This window comes from Zingiber officinale, unplaced genomic scaffold, assembly GCF_018446385.1.
Source record: "Zingiber officinale cultivar Zhangliang unplaced genomic scaffold, Zo_v1.1 ctg174, whole genome shotgun sequence".
NCBI lineage: Eukaryota > Viridiplantae > Streptophyta > Magnoliopsida > Zingiberales > Zingiberaceae > Zingiber > Zingiber officinale.
In genome coordinates, this window is record NW_024589864.1 from 213120 (window position 1) to 233310 (window position 20191).

General features: G+C 37.0%; 2 protein-coding genes across 2 annotated transcripts; both read left to right on the plus strand.

Moving 5' to 3' along the window:
* The first annotated feature begins 7816 nt into the window (after positions 1 to 7816).
* Positions 7817 to 16673, plus strand: LOC122036556. Its single transcript, XM_042595911.1, has 7 exons — positions 7817 to 8151; positions 8253 to 8640; positions 8761 to 8917; positions 10160 to 10204; positions 10423 to 10588; positions 13693 to 14054; positions 15851 to 16673. Exons 1-7 carry the CDS (start codon positions 7909 to 7911, stop codon positions 16167 to 16169), a joined length of 1680 nt encoding a protein of 559 aa, XP_042451845.1. The 5' UTR covers positions 7817 to 7908; the 3' UTR covers positions 16170 to 16673.
* Positions 16674 to 17011: 338 nt separating this feature from the next.
* Positions 17012 to 20175, plus strand: LOC122036565. Its single transcript, XM_042595923.1, has 4 exons — positions 17012 to 17711; positions 17822 to 17881; positions 19022 to 19210; positions 19308 to 20175. The coding sequence occupies exons 1-4, from the start codon at positions 17127 to 17129 to the stop codon at positions 19488 to 19490; spliced, it is 1017 nt and encodes a 338-aa protein (XP_042451857.1). The 5' UTR covers positions 17012 to 17126; the 3' UTR covers positions 19491 to 20175.
* Positions 20176 to 20191: the final 16 nt, after the last annotated feature.

Sequence of the window (20191 nt, forward strand, 5' to 3'; positions counted from 1 at the left end):
TGTCGAATGTCAATCATGCTCGCTCATATAAGAATTTAGATATCATGCACATGTTATGCACATCGTGTGTATACCTAAATTTTTTTTTTTCGATTTGAATAGTTTTTGTGTTTAATATTATAATTTAATTTCTAAATTTTAAAAATAGAAATTTTAAATTTTAAAAATATTAAAAAATTCACCGTATACGCGACAATCACTAGCGCCGTCCCTAAGGGTGTAATTGAACCGAGCCGAACTCTTGAATATTTGAGCTTGATTCGTTTATAATCGAGCCGAATTCGAACTTTATTTAACGAATATACTCATGACTCACGAGTTTATTCGAACTTTTATCGAGTCCAAACGAGTTTAATAAATATAAATTATAAATTTAAATATTCATTAAAAATTAAATTATATATTTAGAGAAAATTATAATATTCTTATTAAAATTTATAATTTTATTCTAATAAATAAATTTAATATATTTATCTATAATTTTCATAAGTAGAGTGTAAAATCTATAAATTTAATATCAAAACTATTATTTTTTAATTTAAAAGTTGATTCATGAGCTTAACGAACGTGTTCACAAGCTAACAAACCAAATATCACGAAACTTGAGTTTGATTTGTTTATCTTAACGAACCTCAATAAACAAGCTCAAACGAGCTTTTATCGAATCGAGCTTCGAATAACTTACGAGCGGCTTAATTCATTTACACCCCTAACCGTTCCAGCTAAAATCGACGTGTATATATATATATATATATACACAAATTTATATTTATTTAATTATTTAAAGTGAGTTTTTTAAAGTCTCTGAGCTTTTTGTCTCTTTCTTCAGATATATTATTATTAGTTAATATATATATTTTTTACACATTATTATTAATAGTTGATATTGAGTGTGCAGCAGTGCAGCGCAGGCAGTGAGGAGCAGCGGCGCAGGGGTGCAGGCGTGCAGCTTTACGGTGGGCAACGAATGCTGAATGCATCGTGTCGTGTCATGTGGGAGAAAGTAGATTGTCTTTTTTAGACATTGCATGAGCCACATCATGTCCCCCTCACGCATGCTTCGTAGCCTAGTTCTATATTCAATTAAATTTATAAACATAAATGTTTAGCTCATAATTCTAACCCATAAAAATGCAATATTATTATAATAACCTATGCAACTATTGAACTCTTAAATAATAAAATGATAAAAAAAGGAAGGTAGATAAGAATGTGAGTGACAAATTACTGTGCCCTTGCCTTTGTATTAATTTAGATGAGCTCATACGTCTCCTTCGCCTTGTTTGTTCATATTTGTCCCTCGAATCTATTTATCACTCCATTAACTCATCTCATCGAACTATGCAACTTCAATTGATTACTTGCAATGCAGGCCCTACCAGCAACCTACTTCCGAAATCAATCAACTCATCCAACTCATCTTAATTATAGCAATCAATGCATGGCCTCTAATCTACAGTGTGACGGGCTCACTAGTTTTATGAAACCATGGATCGAGCAGACTCTTGGGCTGCTTTGGAGGCACCGAGGAAGATGAGAGAAGGGAGTACATTCCCAGAACTCGACGTGTTGTCTCGTAGCACTTCGTTGCTGCAGTGCACAGCTCTTTGACACGCTTCTCAATCACTTCCGACTTGACACTGCGCTTCAATCTAATCAGCTGAAAGGGGAGGCAGTGCAGGTGCAGCAGCAGCATCTTCTAAGAATCCAAGGCATTGCGTCAAACTGATGGTGGGAGTGGGTTAAGCAGCAGCCTTGGACTCAAGAGACTCACACTTTCGAATTTCTAATTTATCATGAGATAATGACAAGTATATAAGGGCTGGTTGTTTTCTATTTATCTAATTCTATCACTTGGTAAGAAAATGAAAAGGCTCACAGGTACTGCTGTCCCTGATTCTCTAATCAGAGTCCAAGCTTCAGGCAAGCATTGAATGTCTACACTTTTTGACATCTCACCTTTTTCAGACTTCTGCTCAATGAGACTGGTAAGGAGTCAAATCCGAGGGAGGAGAAGGTAAAATCATTAAACCAGTACTTTCCCAATGCGACTCTTCTTCACCGAGAGAATCCAACAGGCAAACAAAGAGACTGGCGAGAAGGAACAACTTCGAGTATGTCCTTGCACCAGCTAGATCTCCACCGTGGCTGTACATGGAATAGTTTCTACGAGCTAGTTCGACTCACCATCATGTCTTGATGATGTCGATCGAACATAAAGGACTTGCCTCCTGTTTACTGCTTGTGATGACTGCATTATTGCAGAACGAGAGTAGCAGGGCATAGTAATGGAATTTTGACCTCTTCTTCTCTACCTTTCCAAAGATTTCTGCATGAGACATCAGCATACGGTTTCCTTTCTCTCTGTCTCTTCTTGTGTTACCTGCTTTACTGTGAGATTAACTTAGAGATCACAAGTATGTCTGCACACCAATAACTTTAACTATAGCTTCTCTAGAGTACCCAATAACCTCCACTGCAACTCATGTAGCCAGAATTTTGCCTCCCTTACGTCCAATATTCCTGCAGCTTTTAAACATAGCCCATAGCTTCTCCTAGACTTTAGATAGCTCTAACGATCAGAAATTCCAAGTCTTAGTCCTCACCATGCGAAAGCATATTGAATACCATCTAAAAAGTTCTAAAACTTGGCACTTGAATCATAATTGAGCTTTTGGGGGATGAGTACCATGGCCATGTGTAAGAACTTGTAAAAATAACAGCACAGGGTGATATCTGAATCCATCCATACCTTTGGAAAGATCAGGCTGTGGCCCCCGGTTGAATCAACAAGCAGTACGACTGCAAGAAAATTCCATGAAGAGGCTCAAAAGTTAATACTGCTAAGTAACAGGTAGAACAGGATGGGGATCACAAGTACTAGGTGAAAATATAGACGTCAGACTTCATGTATGTAATGGCAGATGCGAGACAATGGACAAGAGACGAATATAAATTTTTTCGGAGAACTGATCTGATCTAAACAGCGATACACAGTAGAAGAAGTTGAATAATTCTCTACTCAGCAACGCAAATTTGTTATCGCCCATACAACAATGATATGTTTGGACCATTTGATGGAATCTAAAAAAATACAAATTATTAGTAACAAAATGAAGTACTGTGTAATACATAATCTCAAGGACAATGGCCAAATTAGACTATGTTTAACCTTGAACTTGTTCTTTGAGTTTATTTATTAAAAATCTTATTTAGATTTTACCTTACCATTTAACTAGAACCATTTGTATCTTTATAATTTGGTTAAAACATTTTATCTTAAAATTTTCTGAATCCTAATTAATGGGTTTAAATTAAAAGAGCTTTTTAAGTAAGATATTTAAAACTTACATATTTGGAGAGTTTTAAAAATAGATGATTCGTATGGTTTTTATAACATTAATGCTTTAAATGCAAAAACTAATTAATATTTTAAAATTTAAATTTTACAATTGTGAACAAAATAATATGGGCTGTTAATGAACATGATTCCCCAAGCCTTTATAGCACGAAGAATGCCTCAAGGATTCGAAACATGCCTCTTACATGATAAGGAAGAATTTCATATATAGGCCTACAGAATATCACCAATATCTTTGTTTGCATACATTGAGACTCACCCCATAGTACTGCTTGGAATTAAGTTTGTATTGCTACACATATTTACTTGTGCAATAGATACATGAGAAGTGAAACCAATATGCAATACAGAGATATCTGGAAGAGGAGACTAAGGAAGCACTTGATCATAATGTCAAAACCTTGTTAACATTAATGCTTTAGCTCGATAAATTATCAGTAAGGTTACTGCAAAAATGATACCTAAATCAGAACTTCTAATGCTGATTTTTGGAACATGTCATGAAGCTCCAGTCCTTTTTTTCCCCTCCATACTGAAATTTAGCTTTCCTGAGCTCTCTAATTATATAATAGTAGTGGAAAAGGTTAGTGTGTATTGGTTGAATGTATTAAGATTTACACATTGAATTACTTCATATGTTTGGTTTTCACAAATTGCAGAATGTGTATAATTCTTATGAAAACGGCAACATTCAAAAATGTGGAAACATCACATTAATGGCCCTTACAACAACCCCACGTCATATAGAAAGAGGTTCAATAGGAGCACAGATGGTAAGTGCATGGCAAAGTGTCTGGCGGTGATAAAATCTCTGGGATTCGACCCTTGTTCAATCTAAAATACTGTGCGCCTACCATCTGTGCCAAGGTCGGGAAAAAAAAACTAACAACATTCGAGGATTGATGAAGCATGGACAAACTCTAGGCTTGCTGCATTGAGAAGTTAACTATCACTGTATTTATTATTGGAACCATCATGTTATGCTGCAAGAACATCTACTCCATGTCCTCATAAGGATATCCAATTGATTAGAGAGTGACAAATTTATTATAATGGGGCAATCAATTCTCAACGGCCGCATGCTCTCGGGAAAAAAATCACCTCTCACCCTCTAATCATTTGGCGGTCGGCTATAAGCTAATCCCGTGATTTACCGCCTTCCTTCGCATATCCTACGGACGAAGTATGAAGAACGCCTGGATAAAAATAATCATCTTTTGCTATCATAAAAGAACATCTACTCTATCCTTACGTCTTACTCTGATGCTGAAAAACAGGAATGAAGAATTGAAGATTGACAGCCTTAAGCAATTATTCTCTATCTACAACTACAACAAACTCCCAGCTAAGTTTCCAATAGGATTTAGTGATTTTTTTTTTTTTACTTGGGAAATACTTTTCCAATTGTTGCTTAGATGGAAATATTTAAGGACAGAAAGAAACAAATGGAAAGGTGTCTAACTTTTTGTTAGTTTTGATACACCCAAACATCGGTGGGAACGGAGGGATAGAAAATTCTCTAGGTGACGAAAGGCTAGATAGATTGCTTCCTTTGAAGAAATTGCACCAAAAAACTTCTTCTTACAAATCTTCCTCTCCATTCTCGTCACCGGCCACCACAAGCATCTACCATAGCAATGATCACACTTCTTAAGGATGTGGTGTAGTGGTTAAGCACTTAGGGAATAATAAAGAGGACGAGAGTTCAAATCTCAATCCTAAGGGCATTTCTAATGGTTAAACTTTTCAAGAAATATTTTTATAGTTCCCAATATGCCACATCACAAGTATGAAAACCTTTTAAGGCATCTCCTTAAACCTCTCAATGAGCTTTTTTTGTAATTTTCAATATGCTACATCATGTCATATCACAAGTATAAACACCTACTATTCTCTCCATAATGAAAAAACCTCCATATAATTTTTTTTGTATGTCCTACATTATAAATCATATATTTTTATTTATTATTTTGTCATTTAATATATCTATATAATTTTCATTTAATATTTTAATTAATTAATTATTTTAATTTATTTATAATTTTTAACAAATTAATTAATTAATTAATGATTTTAATTTAATTATAGTCATTTATATATTTTTTTAACTTATCTCAAATATATTTATTTTTAAAAAAATACCATTTTAATTATTATTAACTATTTATGAAATAAAATATTATAATTAAATATTTCATCAAATAATTTATTTTTAATTATTTGGAAAGGTCAATCATGCACATTAATTACTACTCCACTTTAAAAGAAAAAAGCAAGTTTGGAAACTCAAACCTACTCTTGAATTAAAAACCCCAAATCTCGCCTACACAGTCATAAAAGCTTTTTTAGTAAGGGTTTTTAATTTTATAAATCTTTTACAAAATTTGCATTGGAGATGCTTTAATAATGACAAATATTTTATAGAGGTTGATAGTGTGCATAAGCTCCATGTAAGTAAATCGGGGAATACTATCTACCAGACGGGATCCTCTGGTCTCGTCTCCCCTGGTCTGCTAAACAAATGGGGACCATTGAATCCCTCCAATTACTATAATGGATCATGACCTTATCCGCTAAGAGCATCCTCAATGGGATGTTAAATGGACATTATAATGTCCACTCCCTCTCTATTGTGAGTGGGCATTATATAATGTCCACTCACAAGAGAGAGGAGAGAGGGTGTTCAAAGGTTTGAACACCTTTGAACACCCTCTCTCTTAATTTTTTTAATATTTTCTTTTTCTTTTTTAGATTATAAAATTTTTAATATTATTTAAAAAACTAATAAAAGGGATGAATAAGTGGATGACGGGACCCATAAATTATGAGGGTTAATGTTAAAAGGGATGTGTGTGAAAGAGATATGTTGTTATAATGAGTATGTGGCAGTGAACCTCATACTTTTTGATGAGGTGATGGATGTTATAACGAATTAGCATTGAAGATGTTCTAAAAGTGGACCAGAAGATCCCTGCTCACTATCTACCTAGAAGTCTATGAAGAGAGCAAATCCTCTGGATCGCTTTTTGTGGTCCAAAAGATAATCCCTTTGGGATAGATGCCCTCCACTTATAAAATAGGTGAGGATCATTCATCTCCACTAATACATGTAAAAGGACCATCCCTGGACCGCAAAAAGCGGTCCAGAGGATTCGGTTCCATCTGTGAACGCCTTGATTATAAAAAAAAAAAAAAAAACGATCACACTACTCGCTATTCTCTAACAGCATCTGTCTCCGGCTACATTAAAACTACAACCACACCACCCATGCCTTCAACATCTCAACAGTAGCAGTGTCCATGTTAACTTCTCAAAAACCAAACGAATGATAAAGTCTCAACCATCTTGTTCCATCCTCAATTTCCATCCGTTTTACTTTCTATTCTTACATCCAAACAAGCCCTAACAGTATGATAAAACCACATCGAATTCTGGACGGTAAAGTTAGAACAGATGGTAAAAGAGCCTTCTTCCGTGAATCTTATTCGTTCTAAACCTCTCAAAAGTAGATTTTCAAAGTTGATTAACCAAGATCTGAACTATGTTTCCTGCGACAAACTGTTTAAAATATTGCAGGCTCATTCATTCTGGATCTCTCAAAAGTACATTTTCAAAGCTAATTAACCGAAATCTCAACTATGTTTTTGCCGAGAAAAACCGTTTAAAATAATGCTGGAGGTAGAAGACGAACGAACCTATTGATAAGTGCGCCGCCGAAAAGGGAAGAGATCCGCCTCGGAACGCCGCCCCCGGAGATGATCTGCGAACGCCGTGTCCTTCGTCCGCCAAGAGGAATCGTCGCCTTCTCCTATTTCAAGGGCCGGCATCGGTTGAATCGCGGTTTGTTAAGCCTCTTTTTCCTTAAAAAAGCGGTGAAAATTTAGTTCCGACCCCTCATACTTTACAGATGTTTAGTTTTCTACGAATGGTTCACAATATTACAATTTGCTTCGTCATTTTAAAATTAACTTAAAATAAATAAGAGATCAAATTTAAATTTCAAATTAAATAAATATTCTATTGGTTAACTTCATAGCGTAGAGTGTGCATAAATTAAGTAATTTTAATTTACCTTATATTAATTTTGACCATAATTACTACATTACTGTCCAAATGAAAAAAAATCTATAAAAATTAAGAGAATATTTTCTTAAATGAGGTATTTTTATGATAATAAAAGCAAGAGACATAAATTTAATTTGCACAATAAATCTTTAAACCCACATTTATAAAATTATATAGTTACATTACAACTATTTAATAATATATAAATTATAAGTATAAATTTATTAAAAAACAATTTATATTTTTAAACATTTAACACAATTACAGTCATGAACATTAAAAAACCTAAATAAATTTATAGTTTTCTAAAAAATAAACGTAATTTTATAATTTTTCTGCATTCCTCTTCTACCCTCCCTATATAAACCGCCCGGCCCGGTTCAAACGAGAGAGCAGCGAGGGCGTGAGAAGGTGCGGCGATAGAGGTTAAGGTTGAAAGCGGCCTCGCCTCCGTTTCCTCTGCCCTTTCTGTCCTCTTCCGATGGATTCCTCGCGCTTGCTCAAGAAGCCGAAGCTGGAAGAAGAGGCGATCGAGCTCAATGGAGAGACTCTTGCAGCGAAGCGAGATGATGTTAATGGTAATAGTGGCGACGAGTCGAGAGGAGTCGGCGGCAACGATGGTGATTCGTTGAAGGAGCAGGAGGAAGCTTTAGTTGCCCTGATCGAGCACCGTACCAAAGAATGCCAAATTATTAAGAAGAAGATCGACCATTACCAGTCCCAGGTTTTCTGCGCTAATCGATTGATTGATTTCAGTATTTTTGTTTCTTTCCTATATTTTTCTTATTCGGATCTTCAAGTTCGTTTGGTGATGTTGTTCTGCAGCTTGTGGAGGCGGAGAAGAGATTGGGCGACTCCCAGGCCAAGTTGTCACGTATTCGCCTTAGGGTTAAAGCTCCTTCCCCTGCCTCGGCCATCTCAGTTAAAGAGGAAGATAGACTGATACAGTCGAGCCCGAGAAACAACATCCTGGATGGTATTCGGAACCGTCCCGTGCCTGCGCAGCAGCCGCTGCGGCCTCAGCTTATAATCCCTCCTCATAACCCCAAACCTACAACTTCCATAGCTGCAGATTCCAGAGGCGGACGGAGTGGGAAGACGGAATTGAAGACACCCGCTGCTGCTGGTAGCCGGACGAATCCCTCGTCTTCTGCTCAGTCAAACGGTGGCTCACCTGTGAGATCTCAAGAAAAGACCACGAAGAGGAAATTTGGTAACCATAAAATGATCTCTGTACCTCTTTCATTTGTTCCATCGTGGTTAGTTTTTTGCTCGTAGTAGTAACACTCTTCTTTATTCCTTCTCTCAAAATTCCTCCGTTTAATCATGGCAGAGCAGAAAGATCACAAGGATTTGATCCCAATCATACGATCTTCTTCTTCTCCTTGCACAATTAGATTCCAAGCCGGCACCATCATTTCCAGTCATCATAAGAGGAAACTGAGATGCCTTGAGGTGTGCCCTGTGAATGATCACCTCTTTATCACCAGGTAGTAGAGAAGCATGCAGATGTTTGCTGATTAAACTTTTATAATAAGCAACTGCGGCTTGTGCTTTCAGTGTTTGCAATGCATGACAAATTAGCAGTTGTGTCAAGGTTCTAAATCACCACCTTGCATATGATATATTTCCACAGTGATTTATCTTTCTTTGTTTGATTTACCATTTTAAAAAATTTAATGACTAGAGACTGCTATTCTCTATGTTAATACCCTTATTTCTTTTTATTGTAGTTGACACTTATACAACATTACATTTCCTATAAGTATTGTAGCCGACCCCACCTAGTCGGATAAGGCTTGGTTGTTATTGATGCTATAACATTTAATATGAATTTACCACTAGCATAAATCTTTATATTACTGATACAGTTATACTGCATAGCACTTTAGAAAATTTTATTCGGGTATAACCTTCACGTTGATTCTCATCCTAGTCATATATGGTGTATTTCAAATTTAAATTTTAGTTATACGTTGACCAACTTTTCCCATGACAATTGGGAAATCAAGGATAAAAATCGTCCAATCAAATTCTTCAATTTCTTGTGATAAATTATTAAAAATAAAAATTAATGTTTAGTGGTTTAGCATTAAAGTTAGTGTAGTAATCAGACTCTTAAGAATCTAGTTATTCTTGCAATGTTCACTAGTTCTTTAAATAACCAACACTACAAGGGCATCAAGATTTGTTGCCTGCACACTGCTGTGTAGTTTTTCCTTAATTGCCAGTGTCTCGAGAATTTCTTCAAGCAGAAAAACAGTCACCTACAAACTATCGAAATCTCTCTTTGTTTTGTACTTCCACTTTTACTGTCCAAATTATGGAGGGATAAATCCAAATTTTCTTTTAAAATAATTTTTCTTCATGCAAAATGACTTCGATTTCATTTAGCTTTTCAATCAATCCTTACAAGTTTAAGATTAGCCAACAAAATTAGGATAGGTCTGGTAAGTTGAACAAACTTTACTAGAGCATAATGCAAACTGTTCAAGATGTTCCACCTTCCCCAATGATCTGTTGAGATGGATGGTGGTATTCTCTTAACAGAGTACTACAAATTATTCAGCAATCCTCTGTATATTTTCTCCACGCTCTATAGATCCTATTCATCTTTTATTCTCTTGTTTCGTTTCTGTTAAAGATGCATGTGTCTACTTCTGAACTAAAAGGCTATCAATTCTAATTTAGTTTCTTAATCGCTGCTAATTCACTTTGATGGTGCTGTGCAGTGCATTGGATGGAATTGTAAATTTATGGCAGTTGCAAGGAAAAGGGTAAAGTTCCACCTTCTCAATATTTTCCCCACACTTATGGATGAATTATTGAGCCTATTGAATTTTCCTAACTCCAAAATTGAATCTCTGTTGTGCAAGCCAAAATGAAACTTATATTTGTAACCTCACTGTTCCTTGAAGAGTTGAAGTCCTATCAAAACAAAATCTGACCCTCTCTCTCAAAGTTTGTCAATTAACTGCTCAATTCTTTATTTCAGATCCAGTGCCTCATTGCTAAGCACTGTGGATTGTTTATCACCAAAGCAACGGAGATGGCCTGAAGATATGGCATGGCATCCCAATGGAGATAGTATCTTTGCTGCCTACACTGCTGATGGTGCTGACTCACAGATCTCAATTTTAAACTTGAATGCATCACGAGAAGTAAGTTTTCTTGGTGCTCAATGTCCCTGGTATTGTTTTATTCTTGAAAAGTTTTAATTTTTCACCAGAGGTTTCTTTTACACTCTAGAGCAATGAGTGAACCCAACATTCAGTGAGTTGCACTTATTAATATTTGTATATAATAATCATGCATGTGTCAGCTTTCTTGCACAATTCCCTGAAAGACATAACAGTCATTGGCACATGTTCTAGAAAGCAGCCACAATAATATTTATGGCAGTCTAGAGCGAAAGCCTTGCTTTTCAAATACATTTTATTTTAGCGAGTTTTTGGTCTGATGTTTTTAGCAGCTGAGGGCTATGGATTGCTTTTCCTATATACCTTTGTTCTTGAGAATTCTTAGCTATTGTAGCATGGGAAGCCACTTTAAATGAAAATTACAAGCAATATCCCTAAATCTTGCCTTTTGTTTTGTGCATCTTTTCGCAATGTAGAGCCAATACAACAAACAGTTCAACACTAGTATCTCCAAATATTTGTGGTGGCTACATGAATCTCGTCTACTATAGTAGAGGCCACTTTAAATGACAAATTACCAACTATGTCCCCAAATCTTGCCTTTTCGCTCTATGCATCTCAGTGTAGAGCCAATTCTACAAACAGTCAAACACTTAAAACTCAGTTTCATGAATCTTTCTCCACCATTGAACCCTTCTTAACCAAACACTTCAAACTCAGTTTCATGAAGTTATAAAAAGAAGGCTGTGTTACATGATGCTTCAAACCTAGTGGCAGCCTTTTGTTAGACATTTCAGCTCATTGCATTCACGTTTGTTGCCAATGTCATGATCTTAATTGTTCATCTCTACCTTAAATAGAAAGGATTGGGTATTTTAGAATGGTAGTCAGTAGATCTTGTTTCCTCTCAGTAATGTCTTATATTTCACCTTGGTATTTCCCTATATAAAAATCATCCCAAATCACAAGTGATTATTGATGTTGAAAATGTGATTAATTTATTAAAAACAAATAGATGAAGTGTTATAAACCAAATCATAGGTAAGAGAAGTAAAATGAACTCTTTCAGGTAGGCTTTTGTCCTTTTTCACTGATCTAAGGAATAAATATATTATTATGAGGTTTTTAAAAACACTTATCAAAGCTACATAGCGTATGAAAACATGAACCACCTTGTGTATATTTTATGTAGGTTAGTCCTACTACAAATTTTGCTTATTGTCTAGGTGCTAAAAGCAATGTTTTGTACCATTTTTGTGTCATTTTGTTATCACGAATGCTTGTAAATATTAGCTTGTTATATATATATATATATATAGAGAGAGAGAGAGAGAGAGAGATGATACCCTGCACACCTCGCTTTTGTGACGCTACTGCGCGATTAAGTCATGGCGCCCGGAAGTGATTTGGGCGCCCCGACTAAGACTCACTCTGGGAGATCACTTCCAGGTGTGTGTGTGTGTGTGTGTGTGTGTGTGTGTGTGTAGATTTTCTTTTGAATTTGTTGATTAAATTTACATGGCGATATTTGCACAATCATGAGAATGATAGATTTGCTATTATAATCCAATAATAAATTTTCTTTTTCACAATTTGCATGGCAATATTTTGTTTTGGATTTTAACTATACTTTGGTTAGGCTGTATTGCACGGGTAATTGTTGCAGGAGGACTTCACCCACTCTAAGATATGGATCTATCCAAGTGCAAAGGGTAGGCTAGGAGGCCCCCAAGAAAGCCCCATCTCATCACCATCCAAAATGATGCAAAATAGGCAAAGCTTCTCGTGTTGTTTTGGTCCAATGCTATTAAAAAAAGTTAGTCTGGATCCTTTAGTTAGATGAGCTGAATTGATTTAGGTGGAAGGTGTATGGAGTAGAGGAAAGGGAGCAGTCCGGTGCATGAAACTCTTGTCAATACGAGGTCCCGAGGAGGTCTATTGTACACACTACACAACCTTACCCTACTTTGCAATAGACCATTTCCGAGACTCGAAGATGTGATCTCTAGGTTACACGATAGCAATTTTACCATTACGCCAAACCTCCCCTCCTAAATGAAGAGGAAGATCAAATAAAATTCTAGGTGATGTAATAGCAAGTGTTCTAATTAGTTTTAATATTATTAGTGATATAAGCCTGCATAGGGTTCGAGGGAGGGATAAGATCAGTTTAGACAACCCCGGATAGAACTTAAGATTTAATTGATGATGATGTCTGAAAGTAAATTGCTTTTATTGCTCTCTGGATACAAGAACCTTAATCAGGAAGGGAACATAAGTAAATTGTAAATTTGAAGATATACATCTGAAAATTCCCTTTTTTTTTTTGGTGAATACTTCAATCTCCTGTTTCTTACTAGCCAGATCATTTGCAGCACCAAAGCTCTTGTTACGAAGATTCAGGAAAGAAGCATCAGTTCATAAGGTGCTGCTGCATATGTTTTATTGGAAATTCCACTTGTGGACCAGCTTTAGATTTCACCCACTTTATGATGCATGTGACGGTTACTCATCATCATACTAGTTATGAAGAAGAGAAGAGTGGCAGAAACCATACTCACTTTGACTATATTTCAGTGAAATTTGGGAAAAAACTATTCAGACCTGATAGTGTTGATTGCCCCTAGTTCAGTTGCATGATTTAGAGTAAATTTCTCCAATAGTAATATTTCACTGCCATGTGAGCTGTTTCTGCTTCTGATGAGCATTTTACTTCTGACTTTATTTTATGGTATTGTTTCGATGAGGTCTTTTATGTATACATTGTTCTTTTTCCCATGAGAAAATTATGGCATCAATTGCAAAAGACTCTTTTTTAATAATCTTCATGATATATTCAGATGATTTATTAGATGTATCACAGAAATAGATGGCATGGGGTGTTAGTAGTAGGTTGTCTGCTTGGCACTTGGTACATGAACCTTCATTAAGTTGCATGTTTTTACTTGCTGAAATTTTATTATTTGAATTCTCATTGTATTGTTTGATCATTGCTTACGCTCAGTATGTTTTTGTGGAATTATGTAATAATTACTTTAGAATTCTGTAATTGTTTATGTTATATACAGGGATTAAGCACATATAATCTTGATACTCAATAGATTGCATTGATTATGTTTGAACAGAGAAAAGTTACCTTCTTGGATCAAAAACCTCATCGCAAAGGCATCATAAATAGCATAACATTTATGCCATGGGCTGATACGTGTTTCATAACCGGTGGGAGTGACCATGCTGTGATACTTTGGCAAGAAGTAGATAGTTCATGGAAACACAAGACAGTGCATGCACACATGCATTCTTCTGCTGTCACGGGAGTTGCTGGATTATACCAGAAGAAGACTATACTATCTGTTGGTGCTGACAAAAGGATCATTGCTTTCGATCTGTCAACAGGAAGGTCTGAGTTCAGAAATCAAATAGAAAGCAAATGTATGAGTGTGCTTCCAAACCCATCAGACTTAAATTTGTACATGGTGCAATCAGGGTAAGTAAATAAGCTTATGGTAAGGTTGATACTAAAGAAATACTTTCAAATATCTTATGATAGTTCAGCAATACAGCATGTTGCTTGTGCTTTTCAAAAAGAGTTATCTTTAATGTTATTGATCTCAGCATATCATATGATAGTTTAGCAATACAGCATGTTGCTTGTGCATTTCAAAAAGAGTTATCTTTAATGTTATTGATCTCAACATCATTGTGGTTGTATCCCTTGAATCCATTAGCATTTTAATTCAAAGGCCTGATCTTGTATCTTAATGATTCAAACTTGTAATGTTCCTTAATTTTAGTATGCTCTTTTACCCCTCAAAAAGGCATTAGATCTGGGGATTTCTACTAGACTGTTTGTTCTTTAACCAAGGCTAGTAATAATCTGGGGCATTGTCTTCTAGATTGTTGGATTTGAAACTAAGGTTAACTTCCTCATGAGCATATTTTGCCACCTCTTGAGTTCCATCACTACTAACTACCAAGGGTCAATTTTTCAATATTCTCAAAGTGCTTCAGACAGTGATCTTGTATTGCCAAAAATTCTCTTGTTGCCTTATTCTTAGTTTGGTTGATGTTCTTCCTTCCACTTCAGCTGAACTACTTCTTGCTGACTTGGACAAATCAAGTTCCTTCAAAAAGTGCCCTTTACTAACATAGGAACCTGCAAGACCTTTTGAATCTAAGTCAGACGAGAGTGGTGAGTGAGATGTCAAATGTCTATTTATCATCTTCAGGGATATATGTAGTTACCTTCGGAGCTGTTTCTGGCTATTACTTTTCCAGTTGTCAGTGACAAACTCCTATTGGGCAGCAGAAGTTGCTACAAGTAACAATAGGTGTCAGGATGTCACAGTCTAATTGGCCCAAGTTGCTACCCGTAAATCATCCCCTGCCTTTTCTATCCTCATGGCTTCCTATGCTTCTCATTGGTTGTACATTACTGAGTAATCGTATCTGTAATAATGTAACTGGTTTAAAGTTGAGGGCTACTAGGGAAGGACTTCTCACTGTCCAAGTATTTGTTGTGGTAATTTAACCTTTTCATGGGTGTTGAATCTTCTCTGCCTGTGTAATTTTATTAAATTATGTTCAATCCATCAGCTAATTGCTAATACTGATGAAAACAACTGACATACTTGAATTACGTCACTAGGATCTTTTGCTAAAATTCAATTGGCATTTTGTCCTTGCTAGGAGTACCTTCTTCACACACTTGCTAATAAACCGGTTTCCTTGTGATCAGGAACAGAATTGACTATTATTATTTAGTCAAATATGGAACAGGATCAAGATAAGTTGATCAGTGAGCAGGCTAAGCCAACAATATTGCTTTTGGGCAAAAATCAAATTATATGACCATATTTTATTTATATATGGCTCATCCAAATTGATCTCTCCTTATCCTTTCATTACAATTGCTAATCCTCACAAATTTGTCTGGCCAGGCCAACATTATCTATTATGAGATATGGCTAGATCAATCTTTCAAGTCTTTTTTAAAGCTGTATGATGTTAATGTAGGTGCAAATTCTGGTGTATGTTTCATGCTTATTGGAACTGGTGACAGTTAACTGGGCAAGAAATTTATGTTTATAGAAATTATGTTTTCACTGATAAATCTCCCACATTTTATGAGAACTTTTGAGCTTTTCCTTGATTTGTCTATATCTGAAATGTCGCTTGATACATAGCTTTTCGTGTAGAAATTATGTTTAATCTGTTTTTATTAGGGGTCTTCTACCAGTGGTATTTGTTTATAACAGTTGACACCATAATACTACCTTCCAGGGAACCTGGGAAACAACTTACTTTGTTTGATATGCGATTGAGGCAGACAGAACTTCATACATTTGGGTGGAAGCAGGAAACCAGTGAATCCCAATCTGCTCTGATCAACCAGGCATGGTCTCCTGATGGTCTCTATCTATCCTCTGGTTCAGCAGATCCTGTAATACACATCTTCGATATCAGATACAATGCAAGCAGACCTTCCCAGTCAGTCAAAGCACATCAAAAGCGAGTTTTCAAAGCCGTGTGGCACCAATCTCTTCCCCTTCTCACATCCATATCATCTGATCTCAATATCGGATTGCACAGGACATATTAAGCATTTTCAAATGACCTATATCGCAATTGGAATCAAAGGAGCTCTGGTCTCGACCTGGCTGGTGACAAGAGCAAAGCACTTGAGGAAACTTCAAACTTCTCAGCATTGTAGCTAAAGAGAGCGGCAAAAAAGTAATTTACAAGGAGTAAGATCTGTGGCGAGATGGTCACTTTTTTGTTAGCCATTATCGACTTTTGTAAATTTTATTTACCTCCTCGATGGAGATGAGGAGGATAAGCTGTGGACTGCTAAAATGCGGCTAGCTTAGGAATTGCCGCTAATCGAGCAGCTAGCAATTTTTTAGAACAAAATGGTTGGTCATACACCGCACAAAGGTTAATTTGAGCTCTCTATCATTTTTGTGAATTTTGTATCAATCGCAAAGGAATTGAGATTGTTTGTTTTATGGAGAGCAAAATCACTAGAGCTATGGGTTGTTAGGTAATCTAGAAACATGTTCATTAAATTATAATCTCCTTATATATATATTTATTTTATTATTTTATTTTATTATTTTCAATTTGATCATTTCCTGCAAAATATCGTATTTATTTCTTTCAACGTTAACTTGTTATCAGTAGTATGCTTTATGATCTATGGCTCTTGTTTATAGGATCGGGTCAATAGGTTTTCGAACCCGTAATAGGTGGTGCTGTGAACCGGATTCAGAGCTGGTTCAGTCACAAGGCGAATCGCCCGACCGGCTCCAATTGGACCGGGTTTGACTATATTAGAAAAGTGTCGGCGTGGGTGGCGGTGGGCTTTCGTTGTCGTCCACAATGGCGTGGGCCCGTCGACGACGGCCAGCTCATTCTTGTTTCCCGTCAATTATGGCCGCACCACAAATCGAACCGAACGCCACCAATTTCTTGGTTTGCTGCTCCTCCTCCTTCCCCAAAAGAGGCATAACAACAGCTCATCGATCCCCTTCCTCCGCCTCCCACCGCCGTCGTCGCCATGCCGGGGATCCAAGGAACCACCAACCCTGGCCACTTCCTCTCTTTCGACGACGACGACGGCGGCTTCGGCGACTTCAAGGTCGCCTCCGTGAATCACCCTTTTCCATCCCGACCGCAGCAGGATGATGATGATGACGATTGGGGCGATTTCATGGTTAGCCCGATGGGATCCAATGGCCCGGTCGGATCCCCCTCCCCTCCGCCGTCCATCTTCGATGCATTCCCTTCCGACCCCGCGCCCGGCGACAAGATGCCAACTAAGGGGGCTAAACTGTGGGAGAAACCCAGAGGGGCGCTGCCGCTCTCGATCTTCGGGGAGGAGGAGGCGGACGAGCCTCAGACTATCGAGCCGCCCGTTATCTTCTCGCCTTCTTTCTCTTCTTCGGGTCCGGCCAAAGATCGGAAGGGAGTCGTCGCTGGTGGAGAGCTGAAGGATCTGATCACCAGTCTCTATGGACAGGCTCCGCAACCGGAGGGCGGTCAGAAGACCGGCTCTTCTTTGGGGGAGGCGAAGGAGGAAGATTCAGACGAGAGCTCCTGGGAATTCAAGGAGGCCTCTTCCTCTCCCAATTCAACGCTCAAGGTGATGGTTCTATTGATTATAGGGTGGATCGCGGAGGTTTGAGGTATACGGTGACATACGATTGTTCTTTCATTCGATCTGAATGTCTTTGTCGCCTCTATGTTTCTCAGGAAGATAAGGAGAAGTTTGGGTTCGACACAACTGCAGCTTTGGATTTTGGCAATGTCGAGGTAATAACTATGAATCCCCTCCTCTGCATTTCACCTCTCTATCTTGTTTAGTTTCCTCTGTTTAGCCACCACGGAAATATCTAGAGAGCTTAAAGGTCAGTAACGTCTACTATCTTGATTGTTCAGCTCTAATCACTATAAATTTGAAATCTTTGCTAAGAATATATGTCAAATTTGGTCTCTCCCTCTATCTTTTGAAGAAATAAGTGCCTGCGTGCTGCTGCTCGTTATCCGAAGCAGTTCAGCATCCCAACGAATATCATCCCATGTATGACCAAAAAAAGTGACTGCTTCATCCATTCTGACATTTTTACAAGAACTTTTTAGTTTGGCAACTGAAGTTTCAAAACTTTGAACCCTGAAGTTTCAATTGATTCAAGTTGGCTTACTATCAAATCTGTAGTATTTCAATGTCTTAATTTGACGTGTGGGAATGTATGAAATATATAACAGTTTAGCTCAAATTACATGAATCACGCAACAACATCAAGTACCACTGTACCATCTAAATTCTTGGCCAGATAACCATCTACCCCTCTAGTGGGTGAAAATTGTTAAGGATAAAATAATTTTTGTTGTCTTTAGATATGAGATGAATTCCATATCACCATATTGTTGACGAGGTGGTGCAACTTACAAGAAATAAGATTAGAGAACATGAATTAACATGATTGGGTTGATCGTTCCTTATGATTTGCATCTCTTGTCTTGTCGCAGCCACCTTATTGGTCAATTAGGTTCCTCAGAAGTTTAGGGTTTCTCAGTCGGGAACATTAACTAAGGTGTTATATTTACAATCTCTTGAAAAAAACATTCTAGCTAAGTTAGAAAGAGAAAAAGACAGATATTTTACCATTGAAAATTCTCATCCTCAATAATCCAGTGAGAATTTCTATCTAGATTTTAGATAATATTGGATGTTATGTGTTGAGGTTGATTGGGACACCATTTAAAACTTTAGGAGTCAATTTGAGAAATTTGAAACTTGTGGGGCTAAATTGAGACATTTGATATTTTTGAGATCTGAATGGGGGCACAGTTGTCTGAGATTTGAAGGGTTTAACCTTTTTCCCCGTTCTTTTTATATTTAATTGTGATGTTACAATTATGCTATGAAGCTCAGAATTGGGTGATTATCAGGAAGCAAATGGTCAGACTGGTGTCGACAATAATGGGGGAGATAGTACCAAATTCAGTGACAAGAATGTGAATGTTCAACATAAAATAAGCAATTCAAAAAATGGAGTTCATTGGTTTTTTAGCAATGACGCCTGGGAATTCAATAATGGTTTTCCTGAGAGTACAGCCACAATAACTTCAGAACAACAGGTTATTCGGCTATTCCTCTATCTACCTGCCACATCAGTGTTCAAGATAATTATGGTTTTTGGTAGTATAGTATATTTACTGCGATTTCCTTGTTCAGAATGGTGAAAAACTGCAGATTAAAAATGCTCAATTAAAGGTCCTAGAATCCACCAATGCGATTAAAGTTCGTACCACTAATCTGTGTATCATCACCTATTCTAAAACCTTGTTTGTAGTGGTTTTGCTCAAGCATCCTTATCTTCTCGATCTTTCATTGTTTGTATGTAGACTTTATTGTTGATAATGAACCTTCTCTCTGCCTAATGTAATGATATTTGATTTTGTTACCTCAGGAAAAGAGTGGCTTCAGCCATTTTTACCTTGGGAAAAAATAAAAAACCTCTTATCACTTCTTGAATTTGTAAAACATGCACGTTTGGATATGAATACTCATTGTTACCCATAACAGGTGCAAACCCATCTTGAGAGGGCTAGAGTGGGATACGCTTTCTACTTTGCATATCAAAAACCCAATATTAGTATAAGACAACTATGTTTGTGTGCACATACGTATTTGACCACCTCCATTCATTTCTTTTCCTTGATATAGTTGCCCTAGGGTGTAGCCCAACTGATAACCATGTGGTAGATTTGCAATATTGAGCAAGGTCGAATCTCGGCAAAAACCGTGGAAATACCCTCCCACATGGGGGCCTACGCCTGATTTACTTCCTCCCATTGGTGTGGGGCAGTCGTGGGAGGCTGCCAAGGTGGCGGATTTCACCTTTTGCAGAATTGTCCTTGATATAATTTATTTAATTAGTTCCATAATGGCATAATCAGAATGCATTAAACATTGCGGTGATGCCCGTTGATGTATAAAGTAACTTTGTAATTTTTTATTAGAAGAATGCTTCTCCATATAGGATTTTGCCGTTAGTCTGACTCTTTAACTTGCTAGATCTAAGCTTCATTTAGTTACCTACCTCACTGGTTTCTTTT

Coding starts and splice junctions, on each gene's coding strand:
- LOC122036556 (XM_042595911.1), top strand. CDS start 7,909: ATGGATTCCTCGCGCTTGCTCAAGAAGCCGAAGCTGGAAGAAGAGGCG. Junction 8,152..8,252: donor TCGACCATTACCAGTCCCAG/GTTTTCTGCGCT, acceptor GTTGTTCTGCAG/CTTGTGGAGGCGGAGAAGAG. Junction 10,205..10,422: donor TGGCAGTTGCAAGGAAAAGG/GTAAAGTTCCAC, acceptor TCTTTATTTCAG/ATCCAGTGCCTCATTGCTAA.
- LOC122036565 (XM_042595923.1), top strand. CDS start 17,127: ATGCCGGGGATCCAAGGAACCACCAACCCTGGCCACTTCCTCTCTTTC. Junction 17,882..19,021: donor TGGATTTTGGCAATGTCGAG/GTAATAACTATG, acceptor GGTGATTATCAG/GAAGCAAATGGTCAGACTGG. Junction 19,211..19,307: donor CAATAACTTCAGAACAACAG/GTTATTCGGCTA, acceptor TTCCTTGTTCAG/AATGGTGAAAAACTGCAGAT.